This window comes from Lytechinus pictus, chromosome 17 (genome assembly GCF_037042905.1).
Source record: "Lytechinus pictus isolate F3 Inbred chromosome 17, Lp3.0, whole genome shotgun sequence".
Taxonomy (NCBI): Eukaryota; Metazoa; Echinodermata; class Echinoidea; order Temnopleuroida; family Toxopneustidae; genus Lytechinus; species Lytechinus pictus.
Genome location: NC_087261.1, coordinates 27,711,563 through 27,733,337, shown reverse-complemented (window position 1 = coordinate 27,733,337; position 21,775 = coordinate 27,711,563). Strand labels below are relative to the sequence as shown.

The window sequence follows — 21,775 nt, the reverse complement described above, 5'->3', positions numbered from 1 at the left end:
ATGATAGACTCATATCAACGTAAAAATAAGAGGGATGTCGATTCCTATTACACAATTTTACATTAAAAAGAAAACCTACTGTCTGCAGTTTTTTTGGGGTATTAAAAGAAATTTCAGGACCTCGCCTAAAAAAAGAGGTGCAATAAACTAAAATCAAACTAAAAAATGTATTGATCTCAATGCCTACCTCTGAATTAGACAATTTGTGATCAATGCCAATTTAAGATTTTTACTGTAACATGTACTTGCAAAGAGCATTTCTAAGAAAGAAAGTGACATTGATGAAGTACAACACAGTCAAAGATGTACAGTGTTGATACATTCATAAGGATGTTTATCAATTTTTTCTTCTTTCTTCTCATTTTCATTGATAGATTGAACTTCATGCTAGTCCTGAGATGTACCAATTATTCTCACCCACCCGCCGGAACATCGTGACAAAGAAAGTCTTCGAAGGATTGCCAAAACAGCGCAGTCAAGCCTTCTTGACTTTCGATGGGACCACCCCTGTGGAGCCTTCTACCGCAAGAGGGGGCTATAATCTGCATGTGAGGATGGAAACCCCATCTGGGAAACCCCAAATGATTGATCCTTATGTAGAGACTGTAATTGCTGACACACTGCGAAGTCACGATCCGTCAGGTCTAGGTATGAGAGAAGGTGAAGGAATTCCTAAACTTCATAGTGAAGCATTCCTGACATTTGAAGGCCAATCAATTCCTGTGCAGCCTTCTACCAGTAGAGGGAGCTATGACCCAAGGTATGGATTCCCCCAGGAAGCTTCTGCTGGAACAGCTGGCTTGATGAATCCATCCATTGAGGGTAGGATAGAAGTCACTCAGCAGGACCTCGATCAGACAATCCCTAGGGTCAACCTGGAGAGTATGGATGGAAGCATCAACACCCGCACAATTCATATCCGTAAGGTCCACACAGTACGTACTCTGGAAAGCCAAGATCCGGCGTCTGTACTACCTCTGCAGACCAGGAGTGACCTGTCTGCAGATGCTGCAAAAGCCAGTGGTACATGGCAAAGCTTAGTTGAGGTGAGTACTGATTTGAATCCTGTGGATGCAAGCAGTGACAGTATGTTTCAGGTTGGTCAAGACCATACTGTGGGCTTGGTGCAGAGTCTTCAAGCTGTAGGCGTGAAACCTGACATGAGTGATCCATCTGCAGAGAGCAAGGTAGCCGATGAAGAGCAGAACACAGGACCGGTAAGTATTTCATCCAAACATGCCACACTTGGTAGAAGCAGAGATACTCGAGCCCTGCTACAGTACCCAGAACCTGTGTATATGGAACTCCAACTGACAAACCTACATGAGACCTTAGAAGTCGATTCAACACCAAGCAAGACTTTGGTAAGCCATAGTGTGGAACATCGTAAAGGGCTTTCAAATGAATGCAGTACAGCTTACCTGATGCTAGAAGCTCAACCTACCCTTCCTATTGACAGACAGGCCCAAGGTGTGCAAAACAAGGATGAGATAAGCTTGAAGACAAGGGAAGAGAATGACACCTCCAAACCTAAGCTTTATATCCGTGAAACCCATTTTGATCCTATAGTGCTTAGCTCTGATGTTAATTCTAGGAAACAGGAGTGGAGTGAGCCATCTGAGGAAGCCATAGTAGACTGTACAGTATTAAGTGTTGATGAGGCCATGCCTGCCATCAACCCTGAGGAATGGGATGACGGCATTGAGCAGTTGGTTGATATCAGTAGGGTTCATACTGCACATTCTTTTGAAAGTCCAGAAGCCAAGGTTGTGCAACTTGATAAGAGTCTTCCATCTGTAGAGACCGTTATTGAGGATACCAAAGAAAGGTCGGATGAGGATATCACCCTCACATTAGGTAGGTTGAACAGACTAGTGTTTGAGTCAGGGGAAGCACAAATGGTTGACGGATCAACGGAGGATTCTATCGAAGACAAGCCGCAAAGCTTGGAGTCAGAATACGCTGAAAGACATGATAAGATTGACTCTTCTGTCGGTGTCGTGATGGATAGTACATTTTCTAGCTTGGAGCAAGAAATACCTGAAAGGAAACTTAATGAAGAGGAGGAAAGCTTTGTTGACTGTACTGTTCTTAATCTTGAATTCCAAAGTGTTCATGCTGTTGTACATGTAATTCCAGAAGAAGAGGCTTTACAACCTGAAGAGCATGGTCCATCTGTAGAAAGCCTGAATGCCAATTCTAAGCAAGAGTCTTTCGCTGATGATAGCAATCACCAAGCAATTGATTACCTGGTTGAAATGATGATGAGAGATCCGTGCGAAGGCATAGATATTGAGAAGGGATGTTCTGATGGGCAATCTGGTACAGCTGATGAATGCACAGAATCTGTGGTTGTGAAAGATGTAAAGATGCATGCCCCAGTGGTATTCGTATCAGCCAACATACAGGAAAGCCCGGAGTGTGATGAAACCAAGTCCCATGTGATTGCTGGACTTGCAGATGCCATGATTAACTATAGTGATGGAGTAAAGAATAGAGGTGAAGAAACTTTAGGTTCACCTCTCTTGACCATCACTTCTGTCGAAGAGGTTATAGCAGATGCAAACCAAAATGTGCTCGAAGAAGTACCCACAATGATAAATGATACATTCGATGAAAGCAATACGCAATTGTTGCAGATCACTCAAGAGCAAATTGAGCATGATTTGGAAAGTCGCCAATGGAAGGTTCTGCAATTTGAAAAGAATGATTCGTCATTAAAGACTATGATAGGTGATACTGTCGAAGAGGTTATAGCAGATGCAAACCAAAATGTGCTCGAAGAAGTACCCACAATGATAAATGATACATTCGATGAAAGCAATAGGCAATTGATGCAGATCAATCAAGAGCAAATAGGGCATGATTTGGAAAGTCGCCAATCAGAAGGGATTACGATAGGTGATACTGAAGACAGCTGGGATGTGGAAGTGTTTGGTGACATCCCTGAAGAAGATGGCAAAAATGGTGAGCAGTGGGTTAATGTTAGCAGAATAGATATTGAAATCCCTGACGTTGATGCGGAACAACTTGAAAAGAGTGATCCATCAGGAGAGAATATTGTAGAAGGTACGAAACAAAACTTGGATAAGGGATTGCCAGAGAGGAAAGCTGAAACGAAGGAAGAGAGCAGAAGCCACACAATTCAAGGACGTATGATGGATACGTTCCGTAGGTTCAAAAGCCTTGTGTTTGATTCTGGGGAAGCCAAGGCGATAGATCCATCACCAGAGATCTTGAAGAATGACAAACCGCAAGAAGCTGTGACTGATGCTGGAAAACCTGAAGGGATTGACTATACTACCGATGCCATTCTAGATGGTGGAGTGCCTGGTATGAAACAGGAAATACCTGAAGTAAAAGTTGAGGAAGAAAGCATGAATCACTCTGTTCTTAGTCATGAAGTTCTTATTTTGGATACCTTGGAAACCTCATACAAAAATACTGCACAACTTGAAGAAAGTAGTTCATCTGAAGAAACCATGCCAGTCAAAGCATCAGAAAGCTTGGAGGCTGATGAGGGTAATCCCTCAATAATTAACAACCTTGCGGATGCAATGATGAGCCATGTGGTTGAAAACACAGATGTTGATAAAGAACATATTGATATGAAATTTGACATAGTAGATGAATGTACCGAGTTTGAAGTTGTGAAACATGAAAAGATTGATCACTCTGTAGTTTCTGTAGCAGCTAACACAAGTGAGAGCTCGGAAATAGATGCTGATGAATCAAGACCCCAAGCAGTTAATAGACTTGTAGATGTCATGATAAGCTTTGGGGATAGGAGTATAAGTGTAGGTGGGGCAACACATACTGTGACAGCAAGCAATAGTCATACTATCCATAACCAAGAAGCAGATGATGTCACAGCACATACACCTGAAACCATAGAGTTTGAAATCATCCAATGTGAGGAGAACATCCCGCCTCCCTTCAAGCTATCGACTGTGGAGATGACTGTAGACGTTACCAACCAAACTGTAGAAGCATTTCCAGAAGCAAGGGATGATGAAGATGATGAAAGAATGGACAGATCGATTTATAGTCATACAGCATATGCACTGCATACTCCAGGAAGTCCAGAATCGGAAACTCCGCAACCTGATAAGAGCAAACCGTTTGTTGAATCTGTGTTGGTCAACCAACAGGAAAGCTCGGAGGTCAAGGATGTGGAACTCAAAAGGGTTGATCCACAATGGACAGCACAACCATCTACGGATTTGTCAAGTCTCTATGCGGAAGCTGGCCACGATTTGCAGAAAGAGTGCAGTACAGCTTTCCTGATGTTAGAGGGCCAGACAATCTCTTGGCAAGCTTCATTCAATAGCGAGACCCCAGAGGCTGAAGACGTTGAAATCCAAATGAATGCTACTGAAGAGATCTCAACCGATGTGTCTGAGAGCCAGAATTTGGTAATTGTGAGTGTCGAGCCTTGCCAAGAAATGCCTAAGGAATGCAGTACTGCCTTCCTTATGTTAGAAGGCCAGCCAATATCTTGGCAGGCTTCAATCAATAGAGGTACACCAGGTGATCAGGCCAGCAACCAAGCTTCAGCTGAAACACCGCAAGCGATTGATGAACCAATTGAGACTATATTACAGGCAATTCCAGATATCAAAGAACAGAATGGAGAGGGCATTCATGTGCCTTCTATCATTAGAGATGATGAAGAGCCTGAACTGCTAAGCCAGGATCTTGATTCAGGGGAGGTAGAAAAGAGTGAACAATCTGTGAACATATTTGAAAGTATTGAACAAAGTATCAGCATGGAATTGCTTGATGCCAACCCTGATGAACACAATGGACCCAGTCAGCAGATGATTAAAAGCAGTAGTTTCCATATTGCAAGTACCTTTGAAAGCCCCGGCCTGAATGTAATCAAGCATAGAAGTCGGGATCCGTCTGTAGATGTTCAAGAAGATGATTCTCGAGAAATTTTGGATGGGATAATACTTGCCTTAAACCCTTACGAAGTTTATGAAAGTAGTGAGCAGTGGATTAATATTGGTGGAGTGGATATTGCAGGCCATGCAGAAGAGGTTGCGCAGCCTCAAATGAGTGATCCACTTGTAGAGAAGATCATTGATGTTACTGAACAAAGCTTGGATGAAGAAATAATTGTTGACATTCCTGAAGAAGAGGATGAAATTGGTGAACAGTGGTTTCATATCAGTACAGTGGACGTTGAAAGACCTACATGTAGATCAAATGATGTGCTTACTGAAAAGAGAGATGATTCTGCAGAGTACATTCTAGATGATACTGAACAACACTTGGATGAGGAAATCCCTGAAAGGACAGCTGATAAGTCGGAAAGCAGCAAGGGTACGATTCATGGGCATATGATTCCAATGGTGCGTAAATTTAAAGGTCTGGTATTCGAGAATAGCGAAGTCCAGACCAGTGACCTGTCTTCAGAGATCTCTTTGGATGAAAGCCCAGGAAGCTTAGAGACAGATGCTGTGATAATTGATTCTCCAATTAACACTGCAATAGATAATGGATTACCGAAACTTGGGGAGGACTTGCCCCCGGTTGATGATGTTGATGAGAAAGAAACCATAGTCCGTTCAGTTCAGAGGCTTGAAGTCCAAATTGTGCGTACCCTGGAAAGGTCAGAACTAGAGCCAGTGGAACCTGTAGAGATTGATTTAGCTATTCAGACTAAATTAGTCAACCCACAAGATAAACCAGAGGCTGATGATGGTAGAATCAAAGCAATTGATAATTTTGCTGTGGTCATGGTGAAAGGTGTGTTTGAAAGCATTTATGACGACAAAGAAATTCCTGTATCAAAGTCTGGCACAGTCATTGAATGCCCAGATTCTGAAGTTGAGAAACAAGAAAAGATTGTTGACTCAGCAATAAACATATCAGCCAACACGCAGCAACGTCCAGAGAATGATGAAACAAAATCCCAAGTGATCAGTGAACTTGTAAATGCCATGATAACATTTGGGGATAAAAGCAGGGAAGAGGAAGCTCCTAATGTCACAGCTGATCTCCATTTCCCTAAAGTTGATGAAGTCTACATACCTGAAAGCTCAGAGATTGAAGTTCTGGAAGGTCAAAAGGGTGATCTGTCACCATCAAACCCTGCTATTGTAGATGATTTTATAGAGGATACACAACAAAGCATGCTTGAACAAACACCTGATTTGAAAGTTGATGAAAAAGGTGTAAGCAGATCCAGCTCATTTTGTAGTGGAGACAGTGCTGCAAATGCTGCTGAACCTGAAAAGATTGGTCCATCTGTTGGAACTCTCATTGTTTGTGCACAGGAGAGCCCAAAGTCGGAGGAAGTGGAACTGGATGTGGAACAAAGGATTGCACATCACACCAATGATTTGTTTAGTGTGAATGTGGAAGCTGGCGAGGGATCACTGAAGGAACACAGTTCAGCTTTCCTGATGTTAGAAGGTGAGACAATATCATGGCAGGCTTCTGTCACTAGAGAGAATCCAGAGGCTGAGGATGTTGAAATCCAAATGATCGCAACACCTGGAGATGACATCACACCTGAGTCGCTTGAAAGCCAGAATTCAGTCATTCTGAGTGTTGAGCCTTGCCAAGAATCACCTAAGGAATGCAGTACCGCCCTCCTCATGTTAGAAGGCCCGACAATATCTTGGCAGGCTTCAGTCAATAGAGGGACACCAGGTGTTCAAGCCAGAGAAGAGGCTTCAGCCGGAAAGATCAATGTTCCTGTAGAGACCATAAGAAAAGATACACTGCAAATTGTAGATGAGGTAAGCCCGAACTTTAAAGACCAGGAATCAAATGGGAAGAGCATGCAAACGTTTCATATCGGTGTAGCTGATGTTGATTCTGAACTGCCTACTTCAGATCTTGAGTCCCAGAAACCTGAGGATATTGATCCATCTGACGACAGTTCAGATCAAATTGTTGGTGTGGCTATACCTGTTCAAATTCCTGATACACAAGATGTAATCATTGAGGAATCAATTGATACCAGTCAAAAGCATGTGTCATATACTTATGAAATCCCTGTATCACAGTCTGTGCAAATAAAAAAGAATGATCCAAATGTAGAGATGGTTACAGTAGATGAAGAGCAATATGATGGTAAACAACAAAGTGATGATGAGGAAATATTTGATTCAAGTCACAATGAAGAAGAAATCAGTGAGCAGTCAACTGATAGCAGCACAGTCCATATTATCCATACTTTGGAAAGCTCTAAATTCAAAGATGTGCAACAGGAAGAAGAGACTCGGCCAGTAGAAACCATTATACATGTAGGTATTACTGAACAAAGTTTGACCTCGGAAACACCTGCTGAAATCCCTAATGAACAAGATGAAAGCAGTGAGCAGTTGAGTCACATCAGTCAAGTCCAAATTGTGCAAACTTCTGAAAGTTCTGAAAGTAAGGTTCAACTGGAAAAGAGTGATTCAAACGTAAAGACCATTGTAGTAGATACAGAACAAAATGATGAAGAGGAAATGCCTTCTGAAATCCAAGATGTAAGTGTTGAGCAGTCAATTCACATCAATAAAGTTCATATTGGAGATTCTATAGAAAGCCTTGAAGACACTCTTGTGCAAATTGAAGAGATTGATCCATCTGCAGAGACCATAACAGTAGATAAAGTACAAAGTGATGATGAGCAAACGATTGATCTAAGTCCTGATGAACAGGAAAGGAGTGACCATTTGATTCATGTCAGTGAAGTCAAAATTCCATCAAAACTGGATAGTTCAACAGTGGAGGCACCACAACTTGACAATAGTGAAAACATTGGCCAGTCAGTCCATAGCAGTGCAGTCCAAATTCTGTCTACACCGGAAATTTCAACGTTAGAGTTTGTACAGCCTGAAAGAAATCAAATTGTTGAACGGTCGATTCATAGCAGTGCAGTGCAAATTCCATCAACACTGGAAAGTTCAACAGTGAAGGCTTCACAACTTGAAAAAAATGAAGACATTGACCAGTCAATCCATAGCAGTGCAGTCCAAATTCTGTCTACGCAGGAAATTTCAACGTTAGAGGTTCTACAGCCTGCAAGAAATGAAATTGTTGAACAGACCATTCATAGCAGTGAAGTCCAAATTCCATCAACACTGGGAAGTTCAACAGTGAAGGCATCACAACTTGAAAAAAATGAAGACATTGACCAGTCAATCCATAGCAGTGAGGTCCAAATTCTGTCTACGCAGGAAATTTCAACCTTAGAGATTGTACAGCCAGTAAGAAATGAAATTGTTGAACAGTCGATTCATAGCAGTGAAATCCAAATTCCATCAATGCTGAAAAGTTCAACAGTGGAGGCTTCACAACTTGACAATAGTGAAGACATTGACCAGTCAGTCCATAGCAGTGCAGTCCAAATTCTGTCTACACCGGGAATTTCAATGTTAGAGGTTGTACAGCCTGAAAGAAATGAAATTGTTGAACAGTCGATTCATAGCAGTGAAGTCCAAATTCCGTCAACGTTGAAAAGTTTAACAGTGGAGGCTTCACCACTTGACAATAGTGAAAACATTGGCCAGTCAGTCCATAGCAGTGCAGTCCAAATTCTGTCTACACCGGAAATTTCAATGTTAGAGGTTGTACAGCCTGAAAGAAATGTAATTGTTGAACAGTCGATTCATAGCAGTGAAGTCCAAATTCCGTCAACGTTGAAAAGTTCAACAGTGGAGGCTTCACAACTTGACAATAGTGAAAACATTGGCCAGTCAATCCATAGCAGTGCAGTCCAAATTCTGTCTATGCAGGAAATTTCAACGTTAGAGATTGTCCAGCCTGAAAAAAATGAAATTGTTGAACAGTCGATTCATAGCAGTGAAGTCCCAATTCCGTCAACACTGGGACGTGACAAACATACAGTAGAAATTCTAGCTAAGCTTGAAAGTTCAAGAGTCGAGGCTGTAAGACCTGAAGAAGGTGATCCTTCTGTAGAGACTAGGTTAGTCAACATGCCTGAAGATTTTGGAGCTGATGATAATAAATCTTACGTAATGGATTATCTTGTGGACGTCATGATGGAGAATGATGTCTTCTACGATGTAGGTGTTGACATAGAAAGTCCTGATGTGCAGTTTGGCCTGGCTGATGAATCCTCAGGGTCTGAAATGGTGAAACATGAACATATTAAGGACTCCAAGGTAATCTTATCAGCCAACAAAGAGGAAAACCCAGACAACGATGAAACAAGATCTCAAATAATGGATGGACTTGTAGATGCAATGACAAAATTTGGTTACAGGCTGCAGAATGTTGGTGAAGCAACTGACAATTTGACCATGGCCCAAGAAAGAGAAAGCACTTGTCGCACGATTCATATCCGTAAAGTCTATCGTGTGCATTCAAGTACAAGCTCAGAGCTTGAGCGTATGAATGGCCAAGAGAGTGATCTCTCAACCTTGCTCGTGTCTGCCAGTGCACAGGAAACCCAAGAATCCATTGCTGTGGAACTTGGATTGAGTGCCAGAGCTGTAGAGACTGTGATAGCTAACACACAACAAAGTTTTGATCACTCATGTCCTCCTGCAAAATCTGATGGCTTGGATGGAAGTAGCGTCCTTAGCTCCCAGACTGTGCAGATGCTGCATACTTCTGAACAGTCCATGCCACCCCTCAATCAGGAGCCAAACAACCTTAATTCTGCAAGCTCCTTGATCAATGACCCAGAAGTTGTGGTGACGCAGACAGAAGTACAGCTGCAGGAACTGCCTCCTGTCGAAGCAGCTATAAGGGACAGTAGAACTTTACATTCAATGACCACTCTAAATACCTCTGAAATGTCAATATTACATCAAGATCAGGTACCACGCTACCTGAATTCTGCAAGCTCCTTTGTCAATGATCCAGAAATTGTGATGCAGACAGAAGTGAAACTGCAGGAACTGAAACCTCTTGATTCGGCAAACTCACCAACACCTGACTCGGGCTGTACAGATGCTATTGATATCACTTATTCACCTCCACCAGTGGGCCTTACCAATCTCACTGTGGCCGCTTCTTTGTCCAACATTGATACCTCCATGGTAAGCGTACAAATGTTGGAGCGGAAAGTACAGTTTACTAACACCATTTTCATCTGGGCTTTTAATCTACTGACCAATGTCCTGGGCGATTCTGCTATTCCTGTTGAAATCCTTGACAATATTCAAAACAAGTCCAGTCAACGTAATTACTGTTCTTTGCATCTTCATTTGCACATTACCTCTCTGGTGCATACTTCTCAGTAGTCATTCCTTAAGTGACTCCTCATTCTTTCAAGGATGGTCTCTCCTTTATTCATAAGTGTACAATAGTTGGAGTAGAAAGTGCAGGTTATTAACGCCATTTTCACTCTGGTCTTTTAATATGCTGACAACTTTCTTAGGCATTTCTACTCTTCCTGCATAAATCCTGGACAGTATTCAGAACTAGTCTAGACCAAACAATGTTCTAGCACTATTCACTTCTTCATAAGCACATTCACTCTTTGGTATAACCTAACATCAGACGGTCCCAATGTTGCGTATACTTACAAGAATTGTTTCGCCTAGTCAAGCAAGTGGTAGTTGTAAAAGAAAGTTCAGGTAATTAATGTCATTTTCATCTCTGATCTTAATCCATTGATCAACAAATCTCTACTATGGATTTCTGCATATCATTCTTTGAACCTGGTCAACATTCAGAACTTGATTAACTTTTGTTCTACAGTTTTTACCATCTCATAAGTACATTTACATATACTGTATACAGGGTTTGTAAAATTGTGATACACACTAATACCTCTACTACTTGGGCTACATGAACATGTTGTGCCATTAATTCTTCATGTGCTTCTCTTTCATGTGCCTTTTGACCTTTTATATTGACCTTTGACCTGTTATGTGGAGGAGGAACAGGGAAGGGAGGACAGAGAGAGAAAAAGAAAGAGCAGTTGAGAGAGAAGAAGAGCAGTTGGAAGAGGGAGAGGAACAAGACTTTGATAAGACTAATGAATGGTGATTATAATGATGAGAGTCATACATGTAGCAGTGGTGATGATAATATTTTCCTCTTAAATCTCTTTAATTCATGCATATACATGTACATGTATATCTACATGTAGATCTCTTTCATTCATATATGTAATATGGAATTTCAATATTTTATAATACTGATGAAATTGAGAAAGTTATGGGTTTAACTTTGAAATTACAAATTCATGTTTGCTTTTGCTTTAACGTCTCCATTTCACCAGAATATTATATCATGGGAGAGATATTCTTAAGTGGGCTGATGTGAGGTCTTTGAAAGCTTTTGTTGAAACAATGTCAATATACATTGTAACTCTTGCTTTCATCATGTACATGTATATACATTGATAGTAAGATATTTGGTGTATTACATGTAAATTATCAATTTGTGTCATGGAAATAATGTTTATGCATTAATAATAAAGATATAAGTATACACATGTATAATGAGGCTTCATCTGTCCTGTTTCTTTTGCGATTTCTGTTTTCAAGAATTTGTAAATCAGTTGAAATATACAAATGAATTTACCTGCATGTTACTTTTCTCTATACATGTTTGTGCTGAATACATGTAAATGTGCAGTGATCAAGGTATTATATGCAAATTTAATTATGTTTCCCTTTAATGGATCTCAGTGACATGTATCGGGTGTATGAAACCCCCAATCTAAAATTATACATGTATAGCTGCCATTATAAATGAATGAAATTATGACTCACTGCAAATTTCTTATTTTCAGATGTCTTTTTTCAGAAACTATCATAAATGAGCTGAGTGTAGGTTATAAAACAGGGCCTCGGCACTTACTGCCAATTTTGAAACTTAGTACATACATGTACATGTGCATGTACTTGCCTCTACCATTAGATCAAATTGTTATTCTTTTACTAAAAAACCTATGGGCATTCTGATGTGATGGTATATGCGATTAAACTAGAGCTAGTTAGTAAATAATATGCTCACAACTGAGCTTCCTGGTTAGCCCTTTTGCAAAAAATGTATATTCTTGGTGATTTCCAGGTCTGCAAGTCAATTCTAATTTGCATCTCTTCTTTTATTAAACTTCTATTTATTTTTAATATCCTATATATTTTCCATTAAATCCATTTGCAGATTCTGTACAAAACTGTATATTACATAATGGTTATTTTTCAATTCATATGCCTACAGTACATGTAACAGTGGAATATACAAGTGGTATTACAAATAATTTATTTCATGTTTATGTTTTACGTATAGCCTTGATTTCTGCTATGATTATATTTGTATTATGTGATGTATACCGGTGTATATATGTATTGAATTGTATTATGAAATTAATTATTTTTCACTATATAGATTTGATTATGCATCTGGTTTAAACTGAATTCACATTATGGTTTTAAATTCATGTTTGAAACAAAAGGTTTCTGGCTGCTAATTTCACACTCATTGCGATGATTTTGACCATGTCTTTTATAGATTAATGCAAAATGTAAGTAAGGTACATTTAAAAAGACAGTGGGCTAATTATTAAGCAACAAGTATATCTTATGAAGATGTACATTGTAGACCCCTTTTCAAACGAACTGGTAATCAAGCGCACTTATGCCACAAAATATGCCTAATCCATGGTTTGAATTTAACCATCTTTGTGAATTTCGGACCCAAGTGCTTGTCAATGGGGTTTGTGTTGGTGGTTTTAATATGGATGTGATGTGTTTGACAATGAAGATTAAATGAATGTGTGTGTTTATTATGTGTGAGGTTGTACATGTACATGTATGTGTGGGTGGTTGAAATCAACAAAATATGAAGGAAAAGTAAATGCAATAATAAAACAAATCAAAATACACATATGATTCTTATTATGCTTTTGCCACAATTCAAACTCATATAAACAGAAGAACAACAGGTTCTTACAGAGAAAAAACGAAATACATACACACAAAAAAACTTAATATGATTCAAACTCATGAGAGTCTTATATACACTGTAGAGCAACATCATGTTCATATATCTGTACATAGAATAAAAAACACAAGCACACGCAAACGTGCATACAAAAAATTCAGGTTATTAAACAATAATTTCTTTTCCTCAGCAGCAGAAGGCGAAACATAGTGAGTACAGAAAACTTTAAAAAAATTTAATGTACTGTACATGTACATGTATAAGATGCTTCATCTTATACATTGTTAATGTAAAAGATGCTTCATACCAATTTATTATTACATGTATCTGCCTTTTTCTCTCCCTTTGCTCCCTTATCAATCACTCTTTTCATCCATTTATTTTGTTGCCTTCTATTATTTTACCCTCTCTATCTTTCTGTAATTGTTATCATTCTTCTGTTTCTCTTGCTTCTATCCCCTTTCACCTCTTTCTTTCCTACACTGTACCTCCCACGTACCTATTCTTTTATTTCCTTTATCCTCATAACCATTGTATCCATGCTTCTATGTGGTACCCTCTCTCTCCAAATTGTGCTTTTTTGGGACACACATTCTTCTCTGGCCACTTTGGACATGCTCAGGCCGATCTGGACAAGGAGTACCGCAACATCTTCCAGGCGGTCAGCGACCTCTGCTACTGGACCAACATCACCCATCAGAAACTGACCAACCTGGAGCCGGTCAGCAAGGACATTCCAACTCTGACCTTCCAGCTCGAGAAGCACAAGGTTAGTGTGTAGGATTGTAGGAAACGTCTAAAGTCGCAGGGTAGTGGTTCAGTTACTTGACCTCTTAAACCGAGGGTCAAGTCTTCAAATCCCACCTGGCTCTAAAGTCCTTTGGCAAGGCGCTTATCCATGTTTGTTTCAAAAGAATTAAGTGTTACAATGTACTTAGAGACGCTTATAAATTTCAGTTGTGTACATGTACCTGTGCATGTAGTGCGTCCATACTTGCCAACCATCCCGATTTTGGCGGAATCATCCCAATTTTTTTATTGCCAATTCCGCATTACGAATATCATCCCCATAATTCTGATTTTCATTAATTTTTACATTGATAATATTGAAAAAACGGCTGGAGCAAAGGTTAGACAAAACTGAAGCTTGCAGACACCTGGATATCGCGATATCCCAAATAGCATTATTTTTCCACCAACTGAACACACTCTTGTACGTAGTTTTTCACTTTGCCTATCTCACATGGCGCGCACATTGCAGAAGCGCATGCAAACACAGCTAGAGCGACAACACGTGCAAATACAATGCATGCTGCGACGTCGCGAGTGTACCTGGCTGCATGCATTAAACAAGTGCATAATACGTGTGCAAACGTAAGATCCAGCTCAACGATCGTCGGTCTAATGCTAATGGCCAAAGGATATAGTTTTTCCGCTGAATTTTAAAGCCAAAAATTACAAATTTAGTGTGTGGAAAGTGGATACCGTCGCCAATGCATCGTTTGGATTGTGAATGTGACTGTGATTCCGATTGTTATACAGACAGTGCAGTGGGCAGTACAACACAGTGACAGTGTAAACCCTGGGAGCTCCGGCAACTTCGCGGCCCGCTGCGGGGGCCGGAGCTCCCTGGGTTATGACAGTGAGTGAGTACTGTACCGGTGCATTTGCAATTGCATAGATTCTAAGTTTATGTGTAAGTTACATGCAGGTTGGTTACATGTGCATTTAGACTGTTACTAGTAGTCTGTTTTCGTGAAATAAAGTCAAAATGAGCAAACCCAAAATTAATCAGAAATACAAGGAGTATTCTGAGAAATATCCAATTCAGTTTAACGTTATTTCACTTCTATCAATCTCATTTTCATTCAGGATATATATATCCAGTCAGTACAATATTGTAATGGAATTGGAAATAGATCTACATGTTTTTGAAGTCTAAAAATTTGGTACAATTTCATGAAAGGAATCCTGTTAATTTTCCTGTTTCATGCTTCATTACACTGGGACAAAATTAAGATTTTTTTCTTCTTTGTGGACAGGTAAAAAGGGACTTCGTAAGTGAAGGAAAACCCCAATTTCACGTTCTAAAATTCCAAAAATTTCTAACTGTGGGCGTGGTAGGGGGGTACCCCCACACTCTTCCCCCGCAAAATGTCACACGCTCGTTACTCAGAAAAATTGATTCCTCTTTTTTTTTCTTCTAAAGTTGGCAAGTATGTGCATCACGACATTGGTTGGATCATCCACATGGAATACTTACTACCTTGTATGAATTAATGACATTACGAGTTAAATTACTTAAGTATTGGCATTTAAGCATAACTCTAAGTGACACCGTTGTGAAACACCACTTGGTTTCCTTATCCTTGTCTACTTATCCCTGTCCATTGATCCATATCTCAGACATGCCAACCGTTCCCTTTTTAGAGTATTTGTTCCTCTTTTTTCTACAAATACACCAATACTTTTTTTGTATGATTTGTTACTTTTTTTAAAATTTCCGATCATGGAGTATGTATTATACGCAGCGCGTAACACTACCGCTGGTCTGACAGTCCCAAGACTGGTAAAAATCACTGTTGGGCCAGTAACTTGTTGCATGAAAAGAACAAGTAGATTCTTGCCTACGAGGACATGTTTAAAAGGGTGAATTATCAAGTTTAGAGTCATTTCACATGTTTTTCACCGATCTCACTACAACAGGCTGGCGATCGTTACGTTGAGACAAATTTTCATGAATACTCTTTTTTTGTCAAAAAAATACTTTTTTTTCCTTCTAAGAATACTTTTTTTTTTGGTAGGAGGTTGGCAGGTCTGATATCTTCTTATTTTTACTCCTTCCAGAACTTCCTTGAGGAGGTTGTCCACCAGGAGAAACCCATCAAGGAATCCCTGACCAATGCCGAACGCTTCATCCTCCACAACAAGGACAAGTATCTCAAGCAGGAGCAGCAGAAGGAACTCAACACCAAGATGAGTGACCTCAGTACGGGTCACAGTGAGATCGTCTCCTTGGCTGAGGCCCGACTTAGAGAGCTCCAGAACGCCCTTGGCCATCGTCGGAAGGAGAAGGAGGAGATGGTATGATGTTTTCTTACTTTTGTCACTATCGCTTTTCTTTTTTTGTAATTTGTTTTTCTTCTGCTTTCCATCTTTTCTCACCATATCAGTTATGCTCATTCTTATCTTCCTTCCCTCTGGATCACTCTTGCTCTCATTTTCACTTTTTTTTCTTTCTTTCTCTTCTTTCTTTATTTCTCTCTTTCTCTCATACATGTATGTGTCCCTTCTATTCTTTCTTCTCCCCTCTTTTCTACTCTTTCAATAGGAGAGTTCTATTTTGCATTGTTAATGCATCTTGATGAGTTCATATATAATAGTCCATTTCCTGATCGCCACCACAGTGTCACTATTTTTCATACAAATCATTGATTTGTAAGTCCCTTTTCAAAGTGGAAATTTGATGGAATGAATTTTGACTGTTCCTTTCCTTTTTCTTTCTTTATACATGTACGTACCATTTTACATGTACATGTATCTGTTATTCTATTCATGTATTTGTATGTAATAATGATTATAAGAACATCAAATTTTACCGACAGTAGAATAGCCACTTCAGTTCCGAAAACTGTTCATTCAATGGGCCCTACTTAACATGAAATTATTACATCATGATGAAAATGTTTCTCTTCTATATACAAATTTGTATTCTTTAATAGGTATTTACCATTTCTTTCAATTCCTTTGTGTAGACTGTACTTGAAAGACGGTACAGAGAAGAGGTTACCAATCTTCAGAACTTGCTTCGCTGGCTGTCCGAGACCGAGCATGCCATGGGTTCGGCTCAACCTCAGAGCGAACAAGTGCAACCCCTCAATGAACAACTCAATAAGATGAAGGTACAATATGATATGCCAATGATGTCATTTTTCATTTAAAATGTTTCAGTTTGTAATTGTATTGACTTCACCAGCAAAGAAGACATTCTTACTAGGAACATCCCAAGGAGGAAAAAAAATGTGAGCTTTTAATAAAACAGTTGAAGTTCCTGGGACATATTACATGTGAAGAATGTCTAGGGAATCTTGCCTTGGAAATGAAAAAGATGGAGGGAGATGAAAAAGAAGGATTCTGTTGATAAGATTTAGAAATTAGAAATTATCAGAAGAGAGAGGGGTGAAAAATATTACGAGTTGTGGTCCTAAAGAAGCCTAAGAAACGATGGTTGAATTATTGCATGATCACCAAAGTCAAATGATATTGCACTGAGAGAGAGAGAGAGAACCTTTATCTGGCACCCCTTCTGCCTCAGAAGCATACAGAAAGAACAGTGGACCGTTTTAACTACATGTACATGTACTAGTACTGCATCTGATCTCTCCTTGATATGAATGTGAACTACAGTACCAGCTTTCCCCTTCTTTTTGGAGGAAATCGTAGTGAGTGCATAAATTTGCAAATGGTGGAGACTCTTGTCACCAATGTGAAGGTATAGGTATTTATACACCTTTTCAAGTGTTAGTTTTTCATAGGCCTTTAGAATCAACATCAGCCATGGGCTATGGTCATAGTTTGTAACATACATGCATGTAGGGTTCATGATCAGACCTTTTCCGTTCTTCATTTTCCAGCAACCTTTAGAGATGTCGTTGGCCATGTGCTACATGTATGGCCAGAGCTTGTGAGGTACATGTATGGTTTATGATCAGACTGTTCACATTTTCATTTTTGTTGCCAGGCCTTGAGAGACGATGTGGTCAGCCGCGAACGTCCAGTCCGCGAGTGCACCGAGAACGTCCTCCACTTCCTGCAGAGCCAGGGAGAGCGGCTCAGCCGGGACGAACGGGACAACCTCCAGCAGAGTGTCTCCGAGCTGCGGATGCGGTACGAGCGCCTCAACGATCAGGCCAACTCCCGCGTCGCCCAGCTAGGAGAGGCATTCGACTACCTGCGAGGGTTTGACCGGGATGTCGCTGGCTTCGAGCACTGGGTGGACGAGAGGATAAAGACCATTCAGGGATTTAGCCGGGATGCTGGACGCGACATCAATGTCCTGAAGAAGCAGAGCGGTCAGCTCCAGACCCTCAATGCTGATATCCAGTCACATCGGGATGACTTGAACAAGATCAATGTCTCTGGACAAGGATTCCTCAACAATGCTAAGGTAATGCTTTAAGACAATTGATCCCCAAGTACCTCAAATTCTTGGGGGTGTTCACATAGATTTTAGTGTGACTTAGAGCTGCACTTACAATACCAGTTTTCTCTCTACCTCCTTCTACATGTATCTCTTTTCTTCTCTGTTTCTTAAAATGCTTTAAGCATTTTTTACCAAAGTGGAAATAGCAATTGAAAAATAGGTCAACGGATATGGATCATTATTTTCTGACTTCTGAAAGTTTTAACAGATCTTGCACAGTATGTTCATCTCATCCTCAAGGGATCTAAAAACTTCCAACCTTACATGTATATTTTCTCCCTATTATTTGAATTTCTTTAATCACTTTTTAATGTATATATATATGTATATAAATGTGCCTCTGAAATCTTCAATTTTATTTTTGCCAAATTGAACAATGATAACAGTAAAAATGAATATTCATGATAATAAAAGAATGTGTGCTGATTTGTGCAGTGATGTATTGGTGGTTCTGTTGTCTATCATTCTTTTTAGTAATGTTGATCAATATTCATTATGAAATACTCTACATAAAAACTTTTGTCTTCCCTCAGGGATACCAACAATTGCTGAAGGAGTTCCGAGCCAACGCCCTACCACGTCAATTCAACAAGACCTTCACAGAAGCACCGGACTCCAACATCATCAACGAACGGCTTCTGCGTCTTAATGATAAATTTGAAAGACTCACGGCCAACTGTGACAATACCAACAGAAAATGGCAGGATCTTATCTCAAAGCATCAGGTATTGTACCTCTTTATTTTTGAAAGATTTTTTGGGTGTAAATTTGGTAATAAATATGGTAAAATTACCCAAAAGTATCCAACAATATTTTTAGTTAAATTTTTTTCATTTGTAATGTTGAAAAGAAAAGTTATTTTATATACCCTGTATTATTTTTTATCATATTTTTTATCTTTAGTTTTATTTATATTTGCTATTTTATAATGTATTCCATTTGATATTTTTATTTATTGCTTGATTTTTTTATAGAAATTTATATATTCATTTATTTATGTATTCACATATTTATTTATTTACCTTTTTTATTTTTATTTTATTTATTTTTTATTTGTTAATTTATTTACATTATTATTTTCTATTTTTTATTTGCTTTTTTATGGGGGGGGGGGGTGTAAATTTGTAAAATCAAAGTGATATTAACTGCAATGTATGTTATTCACTTGCCTCCAATAGTACATGTACATGTATCACACAGCTGAACATGCACATGTATTTCTAACTCTCACTATTGTATTTTCCCAGCAAGTAGTCACTCACTATGCATGTATTTTAAATCTTCTAACTTCATTTTTTGTTCAGCAATACAACGAGAACCTGACCAGTACCCGGACCTGGACCCAGAATGCAGAGCAGACCCTCTCCAGGCTCCTACAGGAACCAGTAGCAGCAGAACCGGTGGCCGTTCAGCAACAGATTGATAACCTTAGGGTAAGAAAGATTTTTCTGATTTTGGCAGGATAATCAGCAAATTGCCCCTAGGTCGACACCCACTTTGTATATTTTCATTAGGTCTCCTACCCTTTTGTTTAATCTTATTTGAAGTTCAACTACATTCAGTTTGTTCATTTGGTTTATTTGCCATTTAGCCAATTTACTATTTTACATAGTTCCAGTTAGACTATACGTACCTATATTGTCTAATATCCAAATACCCTCAGTTTTGCCTTATGGGGGATTGAACTGGTCCAAAGGTACCTCATTTTTACCAATGCCCTCCTTGATGTACATTATTTTTGTACTATTTCATTGTTGTTTATTATATTTAGACATTTAATGATGACATCATTCAATAACATCAATATCTTAATGATGTTATGCCCATGATAATGTGTATCATATGTCTACTATTTCATTGTTGGTTTATTATATTTAGACATTCAATGATGACATCATCACCCATTCCAATGATATTGATCGATGCAAGGAGGCTGGAAAGGAACTAGCCGATGTCCAGGACGAAGTCAAGAATGATGTCCAAAAGTCGATAAGTAAGAATGCTATATGAATACATATGTACTTTGATTTAGCCTCCAAGTGCAACACCAACTTAAAATGTTTTACGTAAGTTGTTGGGAAAAGAATATTCTGAAACAGTTTGCTGTTTACATGTAGATGCAATCAAAACTACTATACACAGTTCCAATGCACGGGCAGTGCAAAGCTACAATAATTGGAGGAGCAATAGATGATAGTGAAATTTGTTTAATTAAGTATCTGTTGTTCACATCATTGGGAATTGATAATAATGGTGGTGGTGATGGTGATGATGATGGTTATGATGATTATATGTATGTTTATAATGATGATGATGGTGATTGTGATGACGATTATGGGGATAATGATAATGTTGATGATAATGATTGTGATGACAATTATGGTGATGATGATGATGGTGATGATAATGATGGTGGTGATGGTGATGATGATGATGATGATGATGATGATAATGATATGAAAGATGATATTGCTTTTTATGGAGCATACTGATAAGAAACAGGAATCTTGATTAAACTGCCTCAAACCTTGCAATCCTTTCCCTCCTCCTTGTCCAGCTGACATCCAGGAGAGATACAACCGGATGGAACGACAGGTTGCTGAGCGTAGCAACACCCTCCAGATGACCCGTATGCAGTGTCTCAGCCTCCAGGACTCCCTGCACAGCCTTCTGATCTGGCTGGAGGAGAAGGAGAACACATTTGACAAGCTGGAAAAGGGCACCCGGATGATGATCAAACGGAATGCCCTCATGGAGCAGTTGCAACAGCACAAGGTACAGTATTTCCTTGGACAATGACTAGGGGGTGTTCCCAAAGATTTAAGTGTGTCGTAGAGTCCTAATTACTTTCCGAGTTGTTTGTGGTATTAAATGTGTTTCATTGGACAGTGACTAGGGGGCATTTCGCAAAGATTTAAGTGTGACTTAGAGTCGTACCTAAATTTTAAGTTGTGTGCAGTATAAAAGGCAGTGCTGCATTGGTCAAGTCATGCGAAGAGGACTTGCGCTACTGCGTATTAATCAATAAGTTTGCACATTACATGTCAAGTACTTGTCAACATTTAAGCATGACTCTAAGTCGCACTTAACAACTCTTTACAGTAACAACAACTTCATCAAAATATTTGTCATGATGTTTTCATCTTGCTTACTATAAAAAATTGTTCTTTCCTCTTGGAACAGCTTTTGCAAACTGACATCGACAGTCACAAACCGAGTGTCGAGTCGGTCAACGAATCTTCTGCCGAGCTCATCCGGGAGTGCGACCCCAAGATGGCCCGCAACATCCAGGGCCGCCTGGACGACCTCAACTCCCGCTTCGAGAGGGTCATCGTGCGTGCTCGTGGACGCAAGGAGCTCTTGGGGTCCCTCCTGGACAAACTGAACTTGCTCCTGGAGGAGGTTGGTGATCTGGAGGACTGGCTCCTTCCGTTGGTGGATTCTCTGGAGTCCAGGGACATCTCCAGGATGGAGCTCCCAGAGCTTGGAAGCAGACTGGAGGTGAGTCCTGGATTACTTAACCCATTGGCTCATGTTCTAAACAGCAGTTTGACTTAGACCAAGGTTTTGAAGTTGGACTATTGGTAGCCAAAATGTGATGCAAATTACATGTACCATACCTACATGTACATGTTATTGGCCTTTATTTTGAACTGTTTAACTTAAATCATGGTCTGTGACTGTGGTTTATTTATGGGT

At 39.6% G+C, this 21,775-nt stretch overlaps 1 protein-coding gene across 1 annotated transcript in view; it reads left to right on the top strand.

Annotated features, from left to right (window-relative positions):
- LOC129280924 (uncharacterized) overlaps nucleotides 1-21,775 on the top strand; it is a 299,775-nt gene that overhangs the window by 52,589 nt on the left and 225,411 nt on the right. The window contains exons 36-45 of the mRNA XM_064112511.1: nucleotides 375-10,013; nucleotides 13,496-13,642; nucleotides 15,721-15,957; nucleotides 16,629-16,775; nucleotides 17,615-18,040; nucleotides 18,610-18,801; nucleotides 19,381-19,509; nucleotides 19,955-20,069; nucleotides 20,634-20,851; nucleotides 21,260-21,577. Coding sequence (XP_063968581.1) covers nucleotides 375-10,013; nucleotides 13,496-13,642; nucleotides 15,721-15,957; nucleotides 16,629-16,775; nucleotides 17,615-18,040; nucleotides 18,610-18,801; nucleotides 19,381-19,509; nucleotides 19,955-20,069; nucleotides 20,634-20,851; nucleotides 21,260-21,577 — 11,568 coding nt within the window. The remainder of the gene's footprint in view (nucleotides 1-374; nucleotides 10,014-13,495; nucleotides 13,643-15,720; nucleotides 15,958-16,628; nucleotides 16,776-17,614; nucleotides 18,041-18,609; nucleotides 18,802-19,380; nucleotides 19,510-19,954; nucleotides 20,070-20,633; nucleotides 20,852-21,259; nucleotides 21,578-21,775) is intronic.